The sequence below is a fragment of the Panthera onca genome, chromosome A3 (assembly GCF_046562875.1).
Source record: "Panthera onca isolate mPanOnc1 chromosome A3, mPanOnc1 haplotype 2, whole genome shotgun sequence".
Classification (NCBI taxonomy): Eukaryota; Metazoa; Chordata; class Mammalia; order Carnivora; family Felidae; genus Panthera; species Panthera onca.
This window is the reverse complement of record NC_138341.1, coordinates 124,500,127-124,520,375: the sequence shown is the minus strand read 5'-3', so window position 1 is coordinate 124,520,375 and position 20,249 is coordinate 124,500,127. Positions and strand designations below refer to the sequence as shown.

The 20,249-nt window shown below is 41.4% G+C and overlaps 1 protein-coding gene across 5 annotated transcripts in view; it reads right to left on the bottom strand.

The window, feature by feature from the left end:
- The window catches only part of STK4 (serine/threonine kinase 4), a 92,064-nt gene extending 77,759 nt beyond the window's left edge, over positions 1-14,305 (bottom strand). The window contains exons 1-4 of one of the 5 annotated variants that reach the window (XM_060618974.2): positions 8,502-8,582; positions 7,181-7,406; positions 3,530-6,492; positions 2,429-2,557 (exon numbers count right to left, since the gene is read on the bottom strand). In XM_060618974.2, the coding sequence (XP_060474957.1) occupies positions 2,429-2,445 (17 nt within the window). In that variant the 5' untranslated portion in view covers positions 2,446-2,557; positions 3,530-6,492; positions 7,181-7,406; positions 8,502-8,582. Of the gene's footprint in view, positions 1-2,428; positions 2,558-3,529; positions 6,493-7,180; positions 7,407-8,501; positions 8,583-14,175 lie in introns of those variants that run through there. The other 4 variants (XM_078444049.1, XM_078444051.1, XM_060618917.2 and 1 more) reach the window with 4 other exon arrangements.
- Between the last annotated feature and the right edge of the window lie 5,944 nt (positions 14,306-20,249).

Genomic DNA, 20,249 nt, shown 5'->3' with positions numbered 1-20,249 from the left:
CATCTAAATGTCTAACATTAGGGAGTTTATTAAAGGAATAATGATAGACCCATATAATGGAATAGCCACAAATCCAAGGAAAATATTACAGACGAATACTTGATAACATGAGAAGATATCCTGCTTACAAAAAAAAAAAAAAGTGCTTACCAAAAAGAAAAAAAGGACAGGTGCAGGTTACATAATAGTAAGAAAAGTGAAACTACAGAAAGAGATATGAAAGGATATGTACACCAAGTAGTATTTAACAATGATTACTTCTCCAAAGGGAAAAATGATTTTATTTTCTTTTTATTTGCATTTTTCCCAGAAGTCATGTGCACTTTGTAATAAGAAAAAAAAATAAGTCGCACTACAATCTACTATAAAGAAAAAACCTTCAGAGTCAGACCTGGAATTTTGGTTCTCAGGCTTGAAGACAGATACCAAGTGAGAAATTTCAGAGAAAAGTCAAACATCCCATTAAAATGAAATAATCTGCCCACTGAGAGCTACCAGCTTTAATTGGCTAGATTGTTATCAGGGCTAGATAATGTTGCATAATAACTGAAGATGCTAAAACCTACTTGGCATCATTAATGCTCAGAATTTCAAACGCCCCTTCATCCCCGAGAAACATGCCAACGACAAGGACAGCAGGAAACACACACACACAAACGCTACTAACGAGGACATGGATGAGTAAGTCTCTTAAGGTACCGATCACATCTGCTCTCCCTTCCTCACATTCCTGTAGGATTTACTGCCTTTACAAGGCAAGTAATACCAGCTACTTACTGTTGTGATATGTCCTATACTATTTTGTATCATTGGCTAGATTCTCCCATACATACACAGGCATGTCTGGCATGACACATTTGTCTATAAACTCGCAGGGGACAAGAAGTCTGTCCTGTACTTCTCTGTACTCCGTACCATGCTTAGCACAGAATAGGCTCTTCAAAATAACTCTTCTTTAATTAGAGATATTTGCATACTCTGTTTGAAACACAGCTCTTGGGTGGCCTATCAGAAGTGGCAAAGTCCCAACGTGCCAATTGGAAAGAGCTTCCGTACAGTATCTCAGAGCAGAGGAAAAGGAAAATGGCTACCCGACTACGATCAATCCGGTCAAGTGATACAAAGGGAAGGAGGGAGAAGAGAAAATAACTGCATTCGCAAGTCAGTGAAATCTAAAGGCTCTTGGGCAAATTTCCTCGTAGGCTGCCCCATCTGCCCCAATGCTGAGCTTCAGGAGAATGGATGCAGCCTCCAGTACAAGACACTCTCATTCTCCTTTCATCTCCCTAGAGCTGGCATTGCCTCTAAGTTTGTGTATCTCTGACCTTTTTTTTTTTTAATGTTTATTTATTTTTGAGAGAGAGAGAGAGAGAGAGAGACAGACAGAGCGCGCGAGCAGGGGAGGGGCAGAGATAGAGGGGGACAGAGGATCTGTAATAGGCTCTGTGCTAACAGCCCGATGTGGGGCTCGAACTCATGAACCATAAGATCATGACTTGAGCCGAAGTTGGACACTTAACAAAATGAACCACGCAGGTGTCTTTCTCTCAAATTTAAACAGTAGTGGGGAGAGGCCCCTGGGTGGCTCAGTCGGTTAACCATCTGACCTCAGCTCAGGTCATGATCGCACAGTCCGTGAGTTCAAGCCCCGTGCTGGACTCTATGCTGACAGCTCAGAGTCTGGAGCCTGCTTCAGATTCTGTGTCTCCTTCTCTCTCTGCCCCTCCCCAGCTCTGCTCTGTCTCTCTCCCTCAAAAACAAATAAACATTAAAAAATTTTTTTTAAATAAACAGTAGTGGGGAAACCTGCTCCATCACAGAGACCAACCCATGTTGTCACAGAATTTCAGAGCAAACCACGTGCTTTTCTGTGGTTGCTTGGTGGCCTGACTTCCTGCTTACAACATTTGACAAATCTTAGTTCCTCAAAAATACAATTCTTAACTACTCTGAGCTTGAAGAATTCTTTTTTAAATGTGAAGGAACAGTAATACATAAAAAAAGCATTTTCTTTTTATAGATCTGATATTCCAAGGCTTCTAGAGCTGAAAGTATTTGAATTATCTCTCCTTAGCTATTTCTGCAGACATGTTTTCTCAATAGGAAGTAAAAGAGATCATTATCAGGGGAAAAAAAAAAAAAAAGCCAGCACCACTTTCTGCCTCTTTGCCTCCTCTTCCTAGTTTTGAAAGGGGCTTACTGAGAAAAAAAAAAAAAAAAAAAAATCTATCCAGAATAGAAACCATAAAAGTTTAGCTACTAAAACACACATTTTTTTCATCAGATTTTTTTTGTCTGAAAAGAACATGCATAGTGATTCCACTAAACTCTCTCTTCTGCAAAATATCTAAGGAAATGCATCTGTAGGTGTTAAACTGTAAATAATCCAAAACCATGTCCTCTCCAGAGTAAGACCACATGGCTTTACCTGTCGCATTGTTGCATTATAGAGATTTCTTTGATTATCTCCTGCAGGTCTGATTCCACAGGAACTTGCTTAATCGCAACAATCTGACCAGTCTCTTTGTGAATAGCCTTGTACACGCTGCCATAGGACCTATAATTGGGGTAAAGAGAACATTTGTAAAGGCACAGCAAGACCAGAGATACAAAGTGGTAAAACACAAGCAACTCATGGTTCTAAATTATACCCCCAATGACTACAACTGCAAAACTGAAACAGCTAAAGTACTTCAGGGAGGAAACACAACCTGTTAACTTCACATTTAAATAACTGACCGTATTCATATAAAATAATCACTGTTATAGTAGCTACCATGCCTGATGTCTGTCAGAAGCTGTGCATCATCCCAGTTCATCCACACACACACACACACACACACACACACACACACACACAAACAAAAAACAAAAAACAAAGAAGGGGTCATTATCCCTATTTTACAGGAAAAATGTGTAAAGGCCCAGAGGTTATAAGACTTGGTCGTCACAAAGGTAAAAAAACTAAGTGGTCAGGCCAGGAAGTGAATCTAGGTTTGTGTGAACACAGAGCTCCCAGGGCTCAAACACAGAAACGGAGGCCTCTGTGCTCTTGTGTTCACTCCAGTCCCATGAGGTCTTTCCGTCCTTGCTCCTCTCACTCACAATAATACTTAAAACTTTATAGAAACTAATTAAAAATCTCAGGCCCTTCAAATGCTAGTATCAGATGAACGGAGCACATATAAAGCCATTTACTCATGTCCCCTTACAAGATTATTATCGAAATAAGTAAAAAGTGTGTATGTCGATTCAATTTGGGGGTGAAAAGAGCATGGGATTTAGAATCGAAAGACCTAGGATTTGAGCCCTATCCCCCACTACATATTAACCATCATTTACATACACATTAACCTTCTCGTGCCTCAATTTCCTCACCTGTAAAATGACAATACAAACTACAAGACAATTGTGGTGGTCAAATGACATACCATCATCACCTTGCATGGATTACATTTTTACTGGAAACCTCGACGGCTGTCACTGAAAACACAATGAGTAAGACATCCTTCCTATTTCCCAAACCCACCTGTTTCTTCACACTGTCTTGGTGAAAAAACATCAACATCACAGGACCACCTGATATAGCAAAGTAGCTGAATGCTCTAGCTGCCAAAAGACACTTGGGAACCATTGCAATGTGAAAGTAAATAAAACTTAAAAAAAAAAAAAAAAAGTCTATGCAGAACACACAAAAAATTTCCATTCCATCAGAATCCCTTATATTGTCAAACTAGTATAATAATCCTTAAATGTTACAATTTTTTTTTTTTTTTTTTTTTTTTTTTCAGAGAAAGGCAACCATTGACCCTGTGTGGAGTCCTGACTGCTGCTTCTTTTTCCTCACAGTTAAACTTTTGATTCATTAGGGTGGTGAAGGCTTGGTCCCAGGGGATAAAACATGGTGGTCCAAGCACTCAGCATTCCTATTCCTTCTGCTGGTGACTGAAGTGGTAATAAGCACATGACCTAGCTCTGGCCAATGAAATTTGAGGGGAATTCTGTGGAAGGGATTCTGGGAGAGACTTTCTTCCCTGATAAATCAGACGGTAGCACACAAGAAGGCCCATTTTTACTCGCCACTTCCTTTCCTACTTTGATTACTGTTACATAAGGCATGATGCTGGAAAGTAATGTAGCCATCTTGAAATAGAGAACTACACAAATAGCTAACCCATTATCAAGCCAATTAACCATTCTGGAATCTTTCACCCCAGATTTATTATTACTTAGTTATTAAATGCCCTTATTGGTTAGCCATTGCTAGTTGGGTACTCTATTACTTTCATCCAAAGTTATTCTTGATACACTAGGTCCCATATGTATGAAAATGTCTGTATTTCACCTCCTCTTTGGAATCGGTTGTGCTGGATACAGAGTTCGTAGACAATAGCTTTCCCTCAGCACCTTTTCTGCAGTTTTCCAGCTTCTATTGCTGCCAAGAAGTTGGCTACCATTGGATTATCATTTTTCATAGGTAATCTCTCTGTAGTATCCAGATTTCCTCTTTATCCTTAACATTCTACAATTTTACTATAACTAGGAGTTGATTTATTTGATACTTCATAAGTTTCTTTGATCTGAAGGCACATGTTTTTCTTCAAGTCTGGAAATTCTCAGCCTTATCTATTTCCTATCTTTTCTACTATCTCCTAGAATTCCTACTGGACCCATACTGCACCTCCTCAATCCACGTTGCCCTCTTGATTTCTAACACCATGTTTCTCTGTCCTGCATTTTGTGATCAGTCTCATTTCTATCTTTCCATTCACAAATTCATTCAGCTTGTCTAGTTTACTGCTTATCCAAATTATTGGGCCTCCTGAACTTCAATCATTATAGTTTTCATTGTCAAGATTCCCAACTTTAATTTTTCATGGAGCTAACTGTTCATGTTCATAACCAGGTGCTCTTCTTTCAAGGACGTTATTCTGTGTCTTCTCTTTTTGAAAATCGAAAACATGTTAAATCCCTTTTGAGATTGCTCCACTATTTCTATTTCCTTGGGTGTGAATTCTCCCACTTGTTAGTTCTGATCATTATTTCATGGCAGCAGATTTCCATGCAGGAGTTTCCTTTTATCTTGAATAATTTTCCTCTACACAATGCTAACTGCCATGACCAGCTCATGATGCCATGGTGGTTTCATGGTTCTTTCAGCCCCATCATCTAGGCTGTACAACTTAAACTTGGTCCCCCGTTAGGAGATGGGAGTTGTTGCCTCTCTAAGATCCCATACCTGAAAGCATCTGGGCCCAGTTCCTATTGTCAAACAGGTACCTCCACTTTTTCCCCAGGCCACAGGCAAATGATACTTTCTAGTGGTGTTTGGGCAAATTTATTTCAACTTTAGCTCATAGATGGGGAGCCTCATCCATCCCACAGCTTCATGTAGGAAGCCCACCTGCAATCTCCTGACAAGGACAAGGCAAGCTTTCCCCACCCCCTTATTATTACACATCTTTTCCATCCCTGGTCCGTAGCTGGCCATGTGTCCTTTTATCTAAACTTTTAATTTTCATTCATTAGTTTTATCTGTTTGAAATGGAAAGAGAGATCTCTGCATGTGCTCACTCAGCAATCTTGACCAGAACACTCTCTATGCCTCCCTATGCTCCCTTGAGAGCAAGGAATACTCCGAGAGTTCATATAACAATTAAGATTCGTGATTTCCACGTACTTCATTTCCAGTAATCTGAAGAGAATTTAGAAGGCTTCAGCAATTGTTCGCACTTTTAGGCCAGTTCCATAAGACCAGATTCCCTACCACAAAACTACAGTGAATTTTAACTGGCAGAGAACAAAAATGGTGGGGAAGTAGGGGTTTCATACAAGCCATACAAGGCAAGGATCAATTTGGAAAAAAACAAATAATACAGTGTCTGAAGCCAAAGTAACTTGATACAAGTCTTAACAATACCACTCACTAGCTATGAAACCATGGGCAAGATGTTTTTGTTACTACCCGCTGATAAAAACTTCAATGAGTCAAGGTGTAAAACTTTTAAGTATAACAGAAGGACAAAAGGTGCTAGGCTGGCACTCAAAACACTTTCCAAGCATGGTCCACTCATTCTGGTCTGGAGCTTTGGCTCTACTCTGCCACAGATCCACAGCGTTTCTTCCATACACAGAAGGACCACGGCCTCCAGAATCCAATACAGTCCGTCAGCCAGAGCTCATTTCACAAGACACAAGTCAGTGAGTGTTCACAATCTATTTGTTTTCCAGAACAATGTAAGGATGGCGTGGCAGTTTGTGTTTAGACAGAAAAGGGCAGCTAAGGTCTTCCTTTAGGATTCTGTTAGTTAAATGAAACTTGTTCAGGTTCATTCAGCTATGATGACAGAAATCCAAGCATCTGTGGTATCACTTAAAAGAACAATACGGTGATAGCACGGGGAGAAAGATCTGAAGCTTTATGCCAATTTTCTTGCTGGTTATATCTCTATAGGGAAATTTCCAAGTTCCTCAATGAAGACATGCATAGGTCTAAAAGACAATTAAAAACAATCGTAATTAGCTTAGTTTTCCCTTACGCTACGTTCCTGATCTATTCTCTGTCTGTAGTTTTCTTTTGGCGTTCCCCAAACCCAATCAACCCAAAGGAGTTTAGAGCTCCCTTCAAGAACACCTAAATATACTGGAAGAGTTAAGATTAACTTTAACTTGACATGGTAAGGTCTGAAAAATGCTTCAGTTGATAGACATAAAAATAAAATACTCATGGTTGCCACTTATTGAGGACTTACTCTGTGACAAGCACCTGCTCAGTACTTTACCCCCATTACCTCATATAATACTTGACTTAACCCAAATGAGGGAGATACTAATGTCTGCACTTTATAGCTGAAGTTTACGAAGCTTCAAAATATTAAATAATTTGCTCAAGCTCACTCGTTTATTGTGACTAAAAAACAGTAGAGCAAGAGTTTTAACGCAGCTCTAATTTCAGAGTCCACACCTTTACGACTGTAACACATTTCTATTAAAACTGAAAGAAACAAGTTACTTACATATTCAGTGATGCCTACCATGTTTATCTTATTCAAAGCATAACCTGTCAGCACTGTTAGATTAAGGGCTTTGGACTCATTTCCTTGAGGAAAAGAGCAAGGATACCAAGCTAAAGCTGAAAAGGGCAGGCAAGAGATGTAGAGGGACTGTCATTTTTCCATACCTTTAAGGATGCCAAGTCAACTTGCAGTCTTCAGATTCATCTTGTACTTGTCTTTTCACAGCACAGCTGGTGTCCCCTTTTACTTCCCTTCTCTGCTTGATGTCTTGTTTGATTCCAAAGAGTATTTCTCCAACTTACAAAGAGATGACTAATGTTTTTTACAAGGAGGCAATCCATGAAAACCTATGCCATGTAATCCACGATCAGGGTTAACATTATTGCTGACCTATATTAGACATAAATACCACTAAACTCCAAAATAAAATATGGAAGACTTGATTTCAAGAAGCACACAGTACTTAAACAGACATTTTTAAAAGCTAATGTTTCAAGTCTTCTATTGAACTAAAAGCACTCTCAAGAGACTAAACACACACACACACACACACACACACACACACACACACACACACACAGACACCTGCTTATTTCTGCAGAAACTGTCACTGGAGGATACACAAAAAAACCACTATACTGATTGCTACTGGGTAGCTGAGAGACAGAAGTAGAATGTGGATTTTCCTCATTGTATACACTCCTTTGCTTTTGAATTCTGAATCCTATGAATTGATTACCTATTCAAAAACTAACAACATAATAAAAAATGTCTCTCACATTTTAATATCTGGTCATTACAGAAAATGAAATAAATAGATTAAGGGTACAATGAAAAGGATATGTAAAGGTATAAAAAATTATGCTGTAACCTTTATTGCATCATGAAAGTCAATGACAGCCACTATCCACTACTAATTACCATTTCAGCAGTATTTTATAAACCCATTCACATATCTGGGTTTTAAGAACTTGTTCCCAACCTGGGATTTTCAATCTATTGGAAGTTATAAAGGTAGTCACAGTCCCTGATTTACTATATTTCACAAAGCTACACTAACCAAAATGCTGAATTCCATTTTTTTATTGAAACAAGTTATTGCATGTTGATCAGAAACTATGAACAGCAAATAAAAATGTACGATCAACAAAAATTCTTGAAGTATAAGCTAGTTAGTGCTGTTACATAGATAAAATCACGTAACCCATGGATTCTATAAGAGAGAAAGTAATGGATGCCGTTGGTGTGAAAGAGACCAGAAATCAATGGATCTGTCTACAATGGTGACTAGGAGAGAGAGGAAAAGGGTATTTCAAGCTGTAAGCTGACCTTCCTCCTGACCCAGAGCAGTGCCATACACAACATTTCTGTCCCTCCTCCTCAGGTGTATGAACTATTGACATGAGAAAGGTGCAGCTACTTCCAGTGTTAGGGGAAGAAAAAGACTGGGACCTACTGGTCCACCTGTTTGTTCTGTACACTTACCCTTCTCCAAGTTTCTCTAAGACATCAAATACTTCTTCCGGCTGTTTAGTTAAACTATCTTCATCCAACTTTTTCAGCTGCCTGTGAATGAAGAAATAAAAACATAAAATACATTTTATTTACCAGCAACTAGACCACAAAATACATTATTTATATTAAAATTAGCATCTTAGGGATTTCTCTACAAAGTCTTCACTAGTGAACATGAAAGACAAGCTAAGAGACTTTTTTTTTTTTTTTTAAATTTTTTTTAACATTTATTTATTTTTGAGACAGAGAGAGACAGAGCATGAATGGGGGAGGGTCAGAGAGAGGGAGACAGAATCCGAAACAGGCTCCAGTCTCTGAGCTGTCAGCACAGAGCCCGACGTGGGGCTCGAACTCACGAACTGCGAGACCATGACCTGAGCTGAAGTCGGACGCTTAACCGACTGAGCCATCCAGGCGCCCCTAAGAGACTTTTTTTAAGTTTTTTATTTATTTAAGTAATCGCTACACCCAGCGTGGGGTTTGAACTCACGACCCTGAGATCAAGAGTCGCATGCTCTTTTGACTGAGCCAGCCAGACACCCCGAGCTAAAAGACCTTTAAGGGACGCTGAAGGGCGGCTCTATGGCAGTGCTGCACGTGTTCTGGCTCCCTCTGATGAGCATAATCAGGACCAGAGGGTAGACAGCTACCAAGAGTCAGATTTCAGTTCAACAGGTATAAGAAACTTTCTAACAGTAAAAGTTGTTCTGAAATGGTTTAGACAGCCTTAAAAAGTCCCTAGTTCCCCATCATTGGAGAATTTAAACAGAAAATGAATCATCATGTGGCTAAAATGCTACAGAGTGGGTTCAAGCGTTAGAGGGAACCTTTAAATCCATTTAAATCTTGAGATGCCATGAATTAAAATGGCATAACTATCTCTTCAAAAAAGATGTTTAATGTAAGGTTAACTATGAATTGAAATATGGTCTCAGCCTGGAGGCCAAGGAAGACAGAGTCTCTCACCCTTCATTAGCAAGATTTTGGCAATTTGGTCAAAACATAGAGATTCTACAGGTATCACAGAAACAGAAAGGGGAAGGTATACACTTAGACATGATCAAAAGTGAAAAATAACTACGCAGCTAGGAATTTCAAATAGTCTCACAGGGACTCTTCCACGAGCAGCAGTGTACCTCTGATGAGTCCCAAAAATCAAAGACATATGGGTGCTTGTAACTTCCAGATAATTTTTCAGACTATGCCAGACATAGTATAAATAACAAACACAGGAGGTTAAAAATTAACAGTATTTTTTTAAAACTCTGAGACCTCTGAAAATTATTAATGGGCTTAAGGAAGAAGCTTGCCAAGGAGTATCTGTGTGTGTATACGTGTGCATCTTCTACACAATGGCTTCCTGAAACTACAAAAGACAACAAAGAAAAGACAGCTCAGGAGATGGTGAAATATGGAAGTAGTAACACTAGAGATTTCTTTGTAGAGAGAAGGTTCAAACTAGCTGGACAATACCAATTTTTACATGAAAAGACTTGAATTACACATGCACGCGCACACACACGCACACACACCTTCCTGGAAAAAATAGCAAAACCAAAAAAAAAGACAAAAAAGAAATCCCTGAACACATCAAGTGTATCCATCCATAACCACTGATCTCTAAAGGACAATCTTTTATAATTCTGTAAATGTCAAGACTATGTACTAGAGAAATGGAGAAATGCTCCACGTCAGTAATTGCCACAACTTGAAAATTAACAAAATGCCCACTGCGACCTTTGAAAATCAAAAGGTCCTAAATATTAAATTCCAATGACATCATAAAAACTAGCTTCAAAACAAAAAGGGCTGAAGTGAAACTCCTCTTAAAGTTCAGAAGCAACACGTCTATGAACTCAGAAGTTAGAAAGAACATCGCATAAACCAAGGGAGGCGGGAGGCAGGGGGCGGGGAAGCACTGAATTTATAACTGTATAAACAATGGACAATACCTCATTCCTCAAGTATAATTAAACAGCTTATATAAAGGAAGATCAAATGTGTTCCTCTGAAGTGTTGACTTTGTGGTCTGCAAAAAAACAAAACTCACGATTTCAACTACTCTGAGACCACAACATAACAAAGGAAACTGCCACTGCCGTGACAGAAACAGCTGCAAGCGCCTGATAATCCTCGGACAGAAGAACTTTATATACCTGCTCAGGCAGTTCTCTGAAACAATCGAAGTGGGGTTTTTGTTTGTTTTTGATCTGGGCTTAAACGTCTTTATTTCTCTGGTGCCTCACAACCCAGAAGTGGTCGATAAATATTTCCTAAATTGATCAATGAACATCATGATGGGAATCCTAAGCTTTTACCAGGAATCCTTGCGAGTTTTCAAAAGAACAGAATTCCACCCTGAAAAGGGTTAGCAGGTTATCAACGATTAAGATTACTATGGAAAATCTTTTGGTAAGTGACTCTTAATGACATTTATACCATAAATTTTCATGGAAGAAGCACAAAACAGCCCCGACTGATGATTCAGCTCTCAGCTGGGACTTCCCCAAGTCATAGGTAGTTTCATTGCTTGCTCATAAAAGAACAGGCCTGGCCAACACAGCCTCCATGGACCAAACACGGGCAGATGCTCCTCTCCTAAGTCAGATGGCCACATGGACAGCCAAGCATCCCAGAAATGCTCTCTGCATCCTCCACCACGCTATTATTATCTGACACCAATTCACTTTTTTAAAAATCATAAACTCCTACATAAGCCATCAACTTTAATCTCTCATCACTCAGTCACACGCAAATGAACGCAGAGAGGATTTCCTGCATTGAGACTGCAATCCCTTGTTGGGAACACATACCAACCGAATCTCTGACAAGACACCTGTACCTTTCCAAACACAAACAAGGGTGTTTAAGAAGTAGTTACTCACAAGTCTGGCTAATTCTGAAGCCTCTTTCTTCCATCTTAGAACTCTTGTAAGGTTCATTTTATTAATGTATACTTACCCCTCTTTCCATTCAGAATTTGATAATGGTTACAACAAATGTGTAAGATAAATTGATGACTTTTTTAATGATCATAAAAATCAGTATGTTCTCCCTCCCCAAATTCATATGTTGAAGTCCTAAATGCCAAGACCTCAGAATGTGACTTTATTTGGAGACAGGGCCTTTAAAGAGGTAATAAAGGTAAAATGAGGTCACATAGGTGGGCCCTAACTCAATAAGACTGGTGTCCTTATAGGAGGTAAGGACACAGATAGGAACAGAGGAAAGACCATGTGAAGGCACAGGAAGGAGACAGCCATCTGCAAGCCAGGGAGACAGGCCTCAAGGAAACAGCCTTCTCAGGTTATCAACCTGATCTCAGACTTCTAGCCTCCAGAACTCTAAGAAAATAAATTTCTGCCATTTCAATCACCCAGTGTGTGAAACGGACATGGCAGTCCTAACAAATGCAAGTAATAAAGTTCATCTGCTGATGAGGTTCACCTAAGTTGAGCAATTCATTCAAGAATTCAGCCCTGCAGGGGCGCCTGGGTTGCTCAGTTGGTTGAGCATCCGGGCTCAGGTCACAATCCCACAGTCTGTGGGTTTGAGGCCTGCGTCGGGCTCCGTGCTGACAGCTCGGAGCCCGGAGCCTGATTCCGATTCTGTGTCTCCCTCTCACTCTGCCCCTCCCCTGCTCGCACTCTGTCTCTGTCTCTCAAAAATAAATAAATGGTAAAAAAAAAAAAAAAAAAAGAATTCAGCCCTGCAGTGCTCTCCTCTTGCACATTTCATAAATTTCTGAAAATCCAAAAGGTGCGGGAATGAGTGTGCCAAAATGCACAAAGGTTGACTCTTTTGCCCAAGCTAATATAACACAAGGCAAAGGTAGAAACAAAACTCAGATTCCTAATCCTCTTTTCAATTAAACCAAGACCTCGGAAGAACAATGAATAGATTTCGGAAAGAAATATAACCCGTGTACATTTATAACTGGATCACTATGGTGCTTCAGCAAATACTTGCTAACATACACAGGCCCTGTGGAACCGGGATCCTTCCACAGAAGCATCAGACTGAGGCAGTTAAGAGCATGGACTTTGGACCCGATCGCCTGGTTTAAAATCCCAGGTCTGCCCCTTACTAACTGTGGAACCTCCCACAAATCACTTAAACTCTTTGTGCCTCAGTTTAATCACCTGTGAAACAGAAATATGGAGATAACCACCTCATAGGGTTGTTGTGACAATCAAAAGAGTCATAAGAAGTTGAATCACGTGAAATTACCATTTTCATAGGTCAATTTCAAGAGGCTCATCAGGAGACATGGAAAGCACTGGGAAGGTGTCTGGCTCCCAGTAAGTGCCGTTTGGGTAAGAATCATTATTATTTCCGTCTCAGCACACTAGAGTGGGGTGATTATGAGTCCACCCCAACCAGCTATTTGCCTTCCGCAGTGTTTGCGTACTTCAAACAAACACCAAGTGTGCAGCCCAGGCTGCCAATCCCTTCCCTTCACCTCTCCTTTGCCCCACACTCCCACACGCAGAACACTTCCTACTTTAGTGTTCGCTCTGCTGCAGGAAGTCAGAGGTCTCTGTGAAATAGAAGCTAACTACACTGCACCCCAGAGAAGCATGACTCCCTTGATCTCTGCACTCTACTTTTCTCCAGATGTGGCAGACTGACATAAGATCCTGGTGTCCACAGAGCAAATCAATGATACAACTATAACCAGCCCAACAGTTCAGACTTTCTAGGATCTGCTACCTCCCCAATCTTGACTTAAAACAATTCCAGGTAGTAGTAGGATCTGGAGCTGATACAAAACAATAGAGGCCTGAAAAGGGCCCAGTCTGGTCAGGTCACGACCCAGACCTGGAGCAAAGAAGGAAATACACAGAGCTGTGTCACAACTCTTCTGGGTCTCAATTTGCCCATCTTGAAAACCTCCTCTTATTTCCTTATTTCCTTCCCAGTGGCAGATTTGAAAAGCTGAGGAGAACATGAGGAAAGCTAGGAAGGCACTGGGCATCAGGAATGAAAGATGCCATCATCATCCTAGAGTGGGGACACTATCCAGCAAATCTTCCTAAATGCTACCCTCCACAAAGCCTTCCCTTGCTGGACCTTCAACCTTTCTCAGCACGCCTTCCGCCTTAGGCGCAAAGCTTTTCCCCTCAACAGATCCTCCCCATTGCACCCCTCAGGTGGGACCCCTTCCCTTAGAAAGTGCATCCAGCCTTCCTCTGCTTGTTCCTGATCCATACCTTGGACCTCTCTAGGTTCCCATCCTGCTTCAGCATCCCCCACCCCCCACCTCCCCGCTACCTCGATGAATCCCTCCTAGGACAGCCTCCCCGCAAGAGCCCCCGCCTTGAGCAGGTGCTCTCCCTAACTTGTCCCCACGTCCCTCAGTAGCTGCTCCCTTCAGCAGCGCCCCCCTTCCGCCAGGATGTCCCTCCACAGCAAGCGCTCTCCCCAACCAGCCCCACGTTTATTCCCCTGGGCGCGCGCTCCCCTCTGCCGGACCCCCTCCCGGGAGAGATTTCCCCCACCCCCCCAACTCAGCAGGTGCCCATCAGCCGGATAGCCTCGCCCCGCGGGTCCACCCCTACGGGGGCGCACCTGGTGCCTCCCCTCTGCCAGTTCCCGCCTTTCCCTCTCCCCACCCCCTGCCTCTTAGCCAGCGGCCCCTTACCGGCGCGGCGGGTTCCTCAGCTGCACCGTCTCCATGGCGCTGCCGGCAGCCGCCCAGACCCGCTCACTGCTCCATCCTCCCCCGGGACCTCCCCGAGCCCGCCCCGCAGACCCTCCCACACTTCCGCTTTCCGCCCCCACCGGAAGCGGCGCGCGCGGCGGGAGCGGGGCGGGGCGACAACGACCGGGCTTGAGCCACGTGGTGTGGACTTGAGTCACGTGGCGCTCGGGGCGCGGCCAAGGAACCCGGAGCTCCCTGCGCGAGGCCGGAATCTGTGGGCCATGCTGCCTCGGTGCAGAGTTACTCGGAGTTAATTCTGTGCTTACCGAGCTCCGTGTGTGTGGCGCTGCGCTAGGCTCTAGGTACGTAATAGTCAAGATCTAGAGGGGTCCTACCTTTTTCTGCAATTTACGTCGTAGAAAAGATAGTTACTAGACTGGTAGTTAACATAGTGATAAGTGATGATAGACAACTGTGATATGAGAACCTAACCAACGCCAGTAGGATCAGGAAAACTCTGAGAAGGCTGGAACGAACGGGCATTCATTCAATATATATCTAGCATCTGCTCTGGGCCAAGCACAGTACTAGGTGCCGCACAGTGAGCAAAATAAAATTTCTGCCCTCATGGATCTTAACATTCAAGTGAGAAAGGCAATAAACGTAAAAACAAACAAACAAACAAAAACAAACTGACTAAAATGAGAGTAGAAGTCATACTAATGTGTTTAAGATTTTACGCACTCAGTCTGGGGCTTCAACTCACAACCCAGAGATCAAGAATCAGATGCTTAACCTACTAAGGCCAGCCAACTGCCCCTAGTCACACTAATATTTTTTAAAAGAGTATTTAAGGCAGAGGGAACAGTAAGGACAAAGATTTGTGTTAGAAGTTGGCATGTTTGGAGCAGAATGAATAAGGAAAAGTAGGAGATGAGGTAGGAGCTGTGGCCAGAATCAGATTGAAAATGGGCCATGTACAGATACAAAAAATTACTAGAAGTTAGTTAGCTGTACCATTAGCTATCACTATGTAACAGACCACCCCAAAGCCCAATGGTTTAAACAGTTTCCAGCTTTTGGTTATTATAAATAAAAGTTATGATCATTTGTATACAAGTGTTTGTATGGACATAGAGATAGGCATACATACATTTCATTTCTCTTGGGTAAATATACAGGTGAGAAATCGCTGTGCCATAGAAGATACATGTTTAATGTGCTAAGAAACTTTTTCAAGGTGATTACACTATTTTTCATTTCTACCAACCATGTATATGAGTTTCAATTGTTCTATATCATGTACACTCGGTATGATCAGTCTTTGCAATTTTGGCCAATCAGATAGGCGTGTAATAGTGTCTCATCATTTTTAATTTGCACTTCTGTAAGGACTAATGATGTTGAGCATCTTTTCAAGTGCTTGTCATCTGTATATTTACTGAAGTATCTGTTCAAGCCTTTTGTCCTTCTTAAAACTAGATTGTTTTTCTTATTATTGATTTTTTTTGAGTTTTTAATATTCTGGATGCATGTCCTTTATCATATACGTGATATGCAAATATTTTCTGAGGTTTGTATTTTCATTTTCTTAACAGTCTCATTTGAAGAACAGAAATTTTAATTTTTATTAAGTCCAATTAATCATTTTTTTTTTTCATTTGTGAGTCATACTTTTGATGTCACACCTAAGAAATCTTGAGGAGGAGACCAACCCTGCAAGCTCACTTCCCAGGTTCCCATGTCAGCTGACTTCTGGCTGGTTTCAGTGGAGGGCAGAACTGAGAGAGAAGCCAGACTCTTTCTCTGCCTTCTTTGCTTCTGATTAAGTATCCAACAGTAACCTTCTCTTCAGCTCCTCCTAGAGTGGCCTGACATGGCTCCAGCTTCCATTCTGCTGCGGCTTCTGAACTCTGTAAATATCACCATTTCCTTCTTATATCCAAGTCCTAGGCAGAGTAGTTCTTTCCTGCTACTGCTGTCCTTTGGGCTCCCTCACTATTCTCTGTTGGCATCTTGGCTCCTCTGTCATCTATCAAAACAATTCCCTCAATTAAATTCTTTTTTTTATACACAAATCAAAGCCACACTGAGGTACCACCTCACACCGGTCAGAGTGGCTACAATGAACAACTCAGGAAACTATAGATGCTGACGAGGATATGGAGAAAAAGGAACCCTCTTGCGCTGTTGGTGGGAATGCAAACTGGTGCAGTCGCTCTGGAAAACAGTGTGGAGTTTCCTCAAAAAATTAGAAATAGACCTACCCTATGGCCCAGCAATAGCACTACTAGGAATCTACCCAAGGGATACAGAAGTGCTGATGCATAGGGTGACATTTACCCCAACGTTTATAGCAGCACTTTCAACAATAGCCAAATTATGGAAAGAGCCTAAATGTCCATAAACTGATGAATGGATAAAGAAGATGTGGTTAATATATACAATGGAATACTACTTGGCAATGAGAAAGAATGAAATCATGCCATTTGCAGCAATGTGGATGGAACTGGAGTGTATTATGCTAAGTGAAATAAGTCAGTCAGAGAAAGACAGATATCATGTGTTTTCACTCATATGTGGATCCTGAGAAACTTAACAGAAGACCATGAGGGAAGGGAAGGGGGAAAAAATAGTTACAAACAGAGGGGCAGGGAAGTGAACCGTAAGAGACTCTTAAATACAGAGAACAAACTTAGGGTTGATGGGGGGTTGGGGGGAGGGGAAAATGGGTGATGGGCATTGAGGAGGGCACTTGTTGGGATGAGCACTGGGTGTCGTATGTAAGCCAATTTGACAAATTATATTTAAAAAATAAATTCTTTTTTTTAATGTTTATTTGTTTTGAGAGAGTGAGGAGGGAGGGGCAGAGAGGAAGAGGGAGAGAGAGAATTCCAAGCAGGCTCTGAACTGTCAGCACGGAGCCCAATGTGGGGCTCGATCCCACAAACTGAGAGATCATGATCCAAGCCAAAATCAAGAGTCAGATACTTAACTGACTGAGCCACCCAGGCGCCCCTTAAATTCTTATTTCAAATCCCTTCTGTAACCCATCTTACTCAGAGTGTGTTTTCAGGTTAGATCATGTTGATACACCTGAGTTGAAAAGCATTCAGAACTGTAAACTGACAAATTACGATGCTGTCTGTACTTCTTTCCCCAAGACTAATTGGTTTATGATTTGAAATCAGCATATAAAAGTATTGGCTGTGCCTGGCTGTGTTAAATGAAATGTAACATTTTCCTAATTATAACACATCTTTACTCGCCAGTGTCTCTCAACCAAGGAAGGCAAAGATATTATTTAAAGAAACTATCAATTAACCCTGAAAAGAAGTGTTTAAACAACAATAAGAAAACTATGTCCAATAATAATGTCTGTGCATATTATTATCTCATTAGGGAGACCATGGCTTTAACATCTATTCCTTCCCCCATTAAAGCTGAATACGTATTAAATATGGGTTTGATGAGATGGTTAACTCAGAGAGATGAAATCTTAATGTCAAAAAGTTACTTCCAGCCAAAAAATAGATAGAACCCAAATGTCCATCAGCTGATGAATGTATAAACCAAACGGACACCCAAAATGCATACAGTGAAATATTATTCAGCCATAAAAAGGAATGAAGTTCTGAGGCACACTACACCATAGATGAACCTTGAAAACATTGTGGTATGCAAAAGAAGCCAATCACAAAGGATTCATATGGTTCCATTTACATGAAAAGTCCAAAACAGGCAAATCTATCAGAAAGTAGATTAGTGGTTGCCTTAGACTTGGGGGTGAAGGGGTAGATGAATTGGACATGATGACTAAAGGACGTGGGGTTTCATTTGGGGGTAATAATATTCTAAAATTGATTGTGGTGATGATTGCACAACTCTGAATACAATAAAAGCCATTGAACTGCACTCAACTTTAAATGGGTGAGTTATATGCTAGTGAATTATTTCTCAATAAAGTTTTTTATTTTTATTTTTTCTCATTAAAATTGTTTTAATAATATTTGAGCCTCCAGAAACACTGAGAATGAAAGTTTTTTTCAGGCTGATAATGCTAAAATCTACTATGATCTATTTAATACCTGAGAAACACATGTGTTAGAGAGGAGTCAAAATGTTTTTTAAGAAGTAAAACCTCAGAATAGTACTTTATTTTCACAGCCTGTTGTTACATACTGTAACTAAATATTAAAAAACAGTATCACATCTAATTCTCTTTTTAGCCTATCTATATAGAAGCAGTTTTGATAGTGCTTCTCATGCGTTTCCACCAAAGTAATCTTAACAGCTAAAAGTTGAAATCTTGGGGTGCCTGGGTGGCTCAGTCGGTTAAGCGTCCGACTTCGGCTCAGGTCATGATCTCGCGGTCCGTGGGTTCGGGCCCCCCGTCGGGCTCTGTGCTGACAGCTCAGAGCTGAGAGCCTGTTTCAGATTCTGTGTCTCCCTCTGTCTCTGACCCTCCCCTGTTCATGCTCTCTCTCTGTCTCAAAAATAAATAAATGTTAAAAAAAAAAATTTTTTTTTAAAGTTGAAATCTTAATTTTGATGGCCCCCTCTTTTCACTATTTGGCAATATTCAAACAGGAATTTGGAGGTAACATATCATAATCAGAATTCAAGTGACAGAGGATAGCTCAGATTGGAAATGATGGGAATTTGACCCACAGACAGACCCACAGGTGTGTAGAATTTGGGAGTAAAACTAGAGTTGATTTTATGAGGCACAGGTCTGAAACCGGTCTGTGGAGAGAAAAAAAACAGATAAACGTCAAGTACAAACAAACTCCATGTCGATTTCAAAATGTAAAGTCGTATCTTGCTTTTGGGTAGAGGGAGTCACCAATACAAAGCTATCCAAGTCCTTAGTCAGTAGGCTTAATACAATCCAATTTAAACGTCCAAGAGTGTGTGTGTGGTAGTTAAGTTGATTCTAAGTTTTATGTGGGACTAAACATATAGGAGTGTCTGGGAAATTAGTAAAGTTGTTTTTAGAGTCACCTCTGGGGCCCCTCGGTGGCTCGGTAGGTTGAGTGTGTGACTTGATCTCAGCTCAGGTCTTGATCTCAGGGTCATGAGTTCAAGCCACGTGTCAGGCTCTGCACTGGGTGTGAAGCCTACTTTAAAAAAAAAAAAAAAAAGTCACTTTGTCCTAGAAGACTTCCCCTCTGACGCCCCCTCCCCTAAATTTCTTCAACGCTGCCTTTTTTTTTTTTTTTTTTTTCTTAACGTTTGTTCATTTTTGAGACCGAGAAAGACAGAGCATGAACGGGGGAGGGGCAGAGAGAGGGAGACACAGAATCAGAAGCAGGCTCCAGGCTCTGAGCCATCAGCCCAGAGCCAGATGCGGGGCTCGAACTCACGGACCGCGAGATCATGACCTGAGCTGAAGTCGGACACTTAACCGACCGAGCCACCCAGGCGCCCCTCAACGCTGCTTTTATCAGCCCTGCATTTATAGGCAACATTGTGGGAAGGGATTTGCCAGTTATCAATTACTGTGTAAGAAACCACTCCCAGGGGCGCCTGAGTGGCTCAGTAGGTTGAGCATCCACTGCGGTCGTGATCTCACGTTTCCTGAGACGGAGCCCCACGTTGGGCTGTGCACTGATGGTGTGAGCCTGCTTGAGATTCTCTCTCCCCTCCTCTCTACCTGTCCCCCACTTGTGTTCGTGCTCTCCCTCTCTCGAAATAAATAAAAAACAAAAAACGTTAAAAAAAGAAAAAAGAAACCACTCCCAAAACCTAGTGACGTAAAACAGTATTTGTTCTCTCTCATAAATCTACAATTTGAGCATGGGTTAGCAGGGAAGGCTCATCTCTTTCCCATGGAGTCAAGATCAGTCACCATTTGGATGGATTACAATCCAAAATGCCTCACCCACATGGCTGACAAGCTGGTGCCGGGGGTAGAGGGGCCTTCTCTGTTTTTGTTTTTGTATCTCCTCATAGATTAAAGGCTGGGTTCTGAACGACATTTGTGAGCGAGAGCCAGGAGGAAGCTGTAGTTCCTTTTAACAGCATAGCTTTGGAAGGTAGATAGATAATATTTCTACTGTTGAGGGGGCCCC